General features: G+C 29.1%; 1 protein-coding gene across 1 annotated transcript in view; it reads right to left on the reverse strand.

Annotated features, from left to right (window-relative positions):
• Positions 1-2,267: 2,267 nt before the first annotated feature.
• The window catches only part of LOC106686897 (ejaculatory bulb-specific protein 3), a 9,885-nt gene continuing 8,602 nt past the window's right edge, over positions 2,268-3,550 (reverse strand). The window contains exon 2 of the mRNA XM_014430494.3: positions 2,268-2,588. Within this exon, the coding sequence (XP_014285980.1) occupies positions 2,392-2,588 (197 nt within the window). The 3' untranslated portion in view covers positions 2,268-2,391. The remainder of the gene's footprint in view (positions 2,589-3,550) is intronic.

Below are 3,550 nucleotides of genomic sequence, written 5' to 3' on the forward strand. Positions count from 1 at the left end.
AATTCTGAGAATCATGACAGCCATTTATTTGCCATCTGAATGTGTTATTCAGCTTTATGTTGCGATCCACATATTCTTCTGGATCTTGAAGTCCTGTAATGCAATTAAATAAAAGAAAGGTTCTGTTATTGATTTTATCTTATATTTATGGAATAAGAACTGTTATTGTTAATATACACTATATATTAGTTCCAGTAATAGTAATAATCAATGTTTCAAAACAAAGTGTTATTATTTGTATATACTGCGTATGACACACAGTGAACATCGATGATTGCTCCGGAAGCATAAAAAAATCGATGTCTTCATACATCCTCAGCCTATAAATGCACTTTTTTGAGATCAGAACTAAGACAACCTACGTTCTAGTCACATTTCAAATTTTCACACGGTTCATCAACAATTTTCTTCCTAGAGGCTCGTTCTTCTTCCATCAACAACTTAACAGACCCATTTCAATAGTACTGTTGTTGAAACCAAATTTTAGTTTTATTAACTTTTTGCAGGCAGGGCAGAGAAGTTGCTGCGATAAATTTGTAGGAAGAGGCAAGATGTCAGAATCTATAATTTCCTAACAATTTTGATGAGATTTTTCAACATATCTGGGTAGTATAAATTGGAAAACTAACAACTTTCAATAGTGTTAATAAACAATTTTGAGAATATTTTTTTTTCCATACCCTTCATTTAAATAAAATTAGTACTTGATTCATATATAATATACGAAATTTATTATATATACTTTACCGAGTCTTCTCCCTTTGATTGCCTTGTGGCATTATAAGGTGTTGATATCAGTCCAGCTATGGTGGTATGGTCTAGCTACAGCCCAAGGCTACACCATGGAGTTAATGGAACGTGAAGTGACCGTTCCACTAGAATTTGAGAATAATAACTTCTTTAAGTAATTACGAATAAATGTTTTACTGAATCTTTTTAATCCGAATCAAATATATCACAACTTATTGGGTTTTCAAATTATACGGTGATGATCTTCTCTGTCTTCCTATAATGAAATCCTTATGCGTAGGTCTTTCGTAGTCTTCGGTTTCACTTTCGTAGTCTTCTGAAGTTTGGATTCCCAAAACATTAAAGCGTTATTCTTCCGTTTATGTTGGCTGTCGCATTGCAAATCTGTACAGGACAACGGAAGTGAAGGAAAGTTAGCCATCTTGTTTAAGAAATTAATGGAACAATTAATATCTTAGAACGAGCGTGAAATGCTTTATTATTCCTTTGAGAAAATCAGAAGATCGTTTAGAAAATCAAAGCACCAAATTAATAAATAAAATGCATATAACAAAAAAAATATTACCACTATGTTTAAGGCAATTAATAATAACTGTAAAATTTACTTCAAGTATTTTTAAAATGAATTTAAAAATATATTTATCATTCTTAAATATATAGGATATAAGAAATCGTATTAAATTGGATATTTCCCAACTCGTTTAGTGTATCATTCATAGTGACAAACAAAAATTTACTTGACTATACTCCCCCCATTATCAACTCTTAAAAAAAATACTAACAAACTGTTACAATAACCATGTAAGTCCAATCAAGAAGATCTGGTTATAAAGAATTCCAAAAAACCTTTTTGGGGACCTTTTGAAAAAATCTACACTTCTGGATGAATTTTACATAACTCTGAACTGTGCCGGACGGAAATTTAAGTTCAAATTCATAGAATATTACTTTTTATTAATACGAACATATATAAGAGAACTTACGAGTTACCACCAACGTGCTTAACCCAAAAACAGTTCAGGTCAGAATCTCTCCAATGAAGGCTAAAAAAAAAAACAACATTTATTTTACTACTATTTCGTAATATATACTTCAGTTTTCCCTTTTTATCGTTCATAAATCTGTTATTTCTCCTTCAAAGATTATACCATAACATGATTTGTGATATACCGAGTAATCAAGCTTCAAAAATAATATATTAAATGATGAGTTTGTAAAAAATAAAAATGTTATGCTATTCATTAATTTAGATTAAAATAAATTTTATAATTCATTCGAATAATAATTTTCAAGTTATAAGAGAAAAGAGTGAAACAAATATGTTCTTTTCTTTTATATTTCCGGAAAAAAAAATTGAGGCAATACTATTGAAATTTGTAATTTTTTTTCTCAAATTTTAAGCAAAAATTGGAGATCAAAAAGTTGCAATTAAAAGTCAGAACCATTTCAAAAAACATATATGGAGAAATTTGTAGAACTTCTTCGTCTAGTAGGTACAGGGATGTATAACAATATACTTTATATTTTGTTATGGACTTTATTTTTATTACATTCATATATTATGTACATATTATTGTTTTTTCTGTTTTCTAAAACTATGCTCAAAAGTTAAAATTGATCCAGAATCATTTCTTTGGTAATTTATATTTTGATTCCATGTTTCTCTGCTTCAGCTTGGTACTTCTTTCTGTAGATACCTTGAGGATCGTAGATTTTCTCCAGGTAATCGTAGTCAGCCCTCTTGTTCTCGAGGACGTACTTCAGTACCTTCTCAACACCTTTCTTCTGCTTTTCGTTACATTTTTTGCAGCCCGTCTTCAATGCATCTGGTACAATGTCTAAAAATAAAAGAATAATACATTCATTATTAAGTAAATTAAATTTAAAAAAAATTAATGAAGTCATCAATAGTTTATAGTTCCAAATATAAATCTTGTTGTTATAGTAATTTAATGAGACCAACATGGGCTCGTAAACATAGTGTTCTTGAATCATTAAAATGTAGGTACTAAATAAAAAATATATTGACAACCTTTTAATGTAATTTGGACAAAAGATGGCGTTGAAGAAATTAAAAATATAAATCACATCATCATGAAATATACTCATTTTGTCTTTTCAAAAAAAATTGAAGGCAAAAATTTTGAGCAAAACACAAAGTTTTTTGTAGTTCCTATGAAAATTCATATTCAAAGGTTTTTTGAGGTAAAAAAAAAATCAATACAAACTTCATTTCTCTCAAAAAAATATTTAATCCCTTTTTAAAAGATTATTCAGTCCAAATTATTTCAGTAGTGTGCTCTTATTATAGCATGTAATAGTATGAATTTTCGTTTAAAAAAAAAATTTACCTGACTCGTTTTGCAACATTAGTTGGAACAAATTGTTTTAATAGAGTACTCATACAACCGGTATCTGTCTGCCTAATTTATTTTTTCTTAACAGGCCAAGCAGAATATTTTTGAATTTCTCAGAAATTCAATTTTTTTTTGCACGTGAGATAACTTTATAAATTAACAACGTTGAGGTGAAATCATTGAAATCAAAAATGATTTCGTCCATATACTTTGGTTGCACTAATTTTATTTTATAATTGATGTACTTCGAAAACCTATCAAATTTTCACACGGTTCATCAACAATTTTCTTCCTAGAGGTTCGTTCTTCTTCCATCAACAACTTAACAGACCCATTTCAATAGTACTATTGTTGAAACCAAATTTTAGTTTTATTAACTTTTTGCAGGCAGGGCAGAGAAGTTGCTGCGATAAATTTGTAGGAAGAGGCAAGATGTCAGAATC

This window comes from Halyomorpha halys, unplaced genomic scaffold (genome assembly GCF_000696795.3).
Source record: "Halyomorpha halys isolate HHAL.00 unplaced genomic scaffold, Hhal_1.1 Scaffold895.1, whole genome shotgun sequence".
Taxonomy (NCBI): Eukaryota; Metazoa; Arthropoda; class Insecta; order Hemiptera; family Pentatomidae; genus Halyomorpha; species Halyomorpha halys.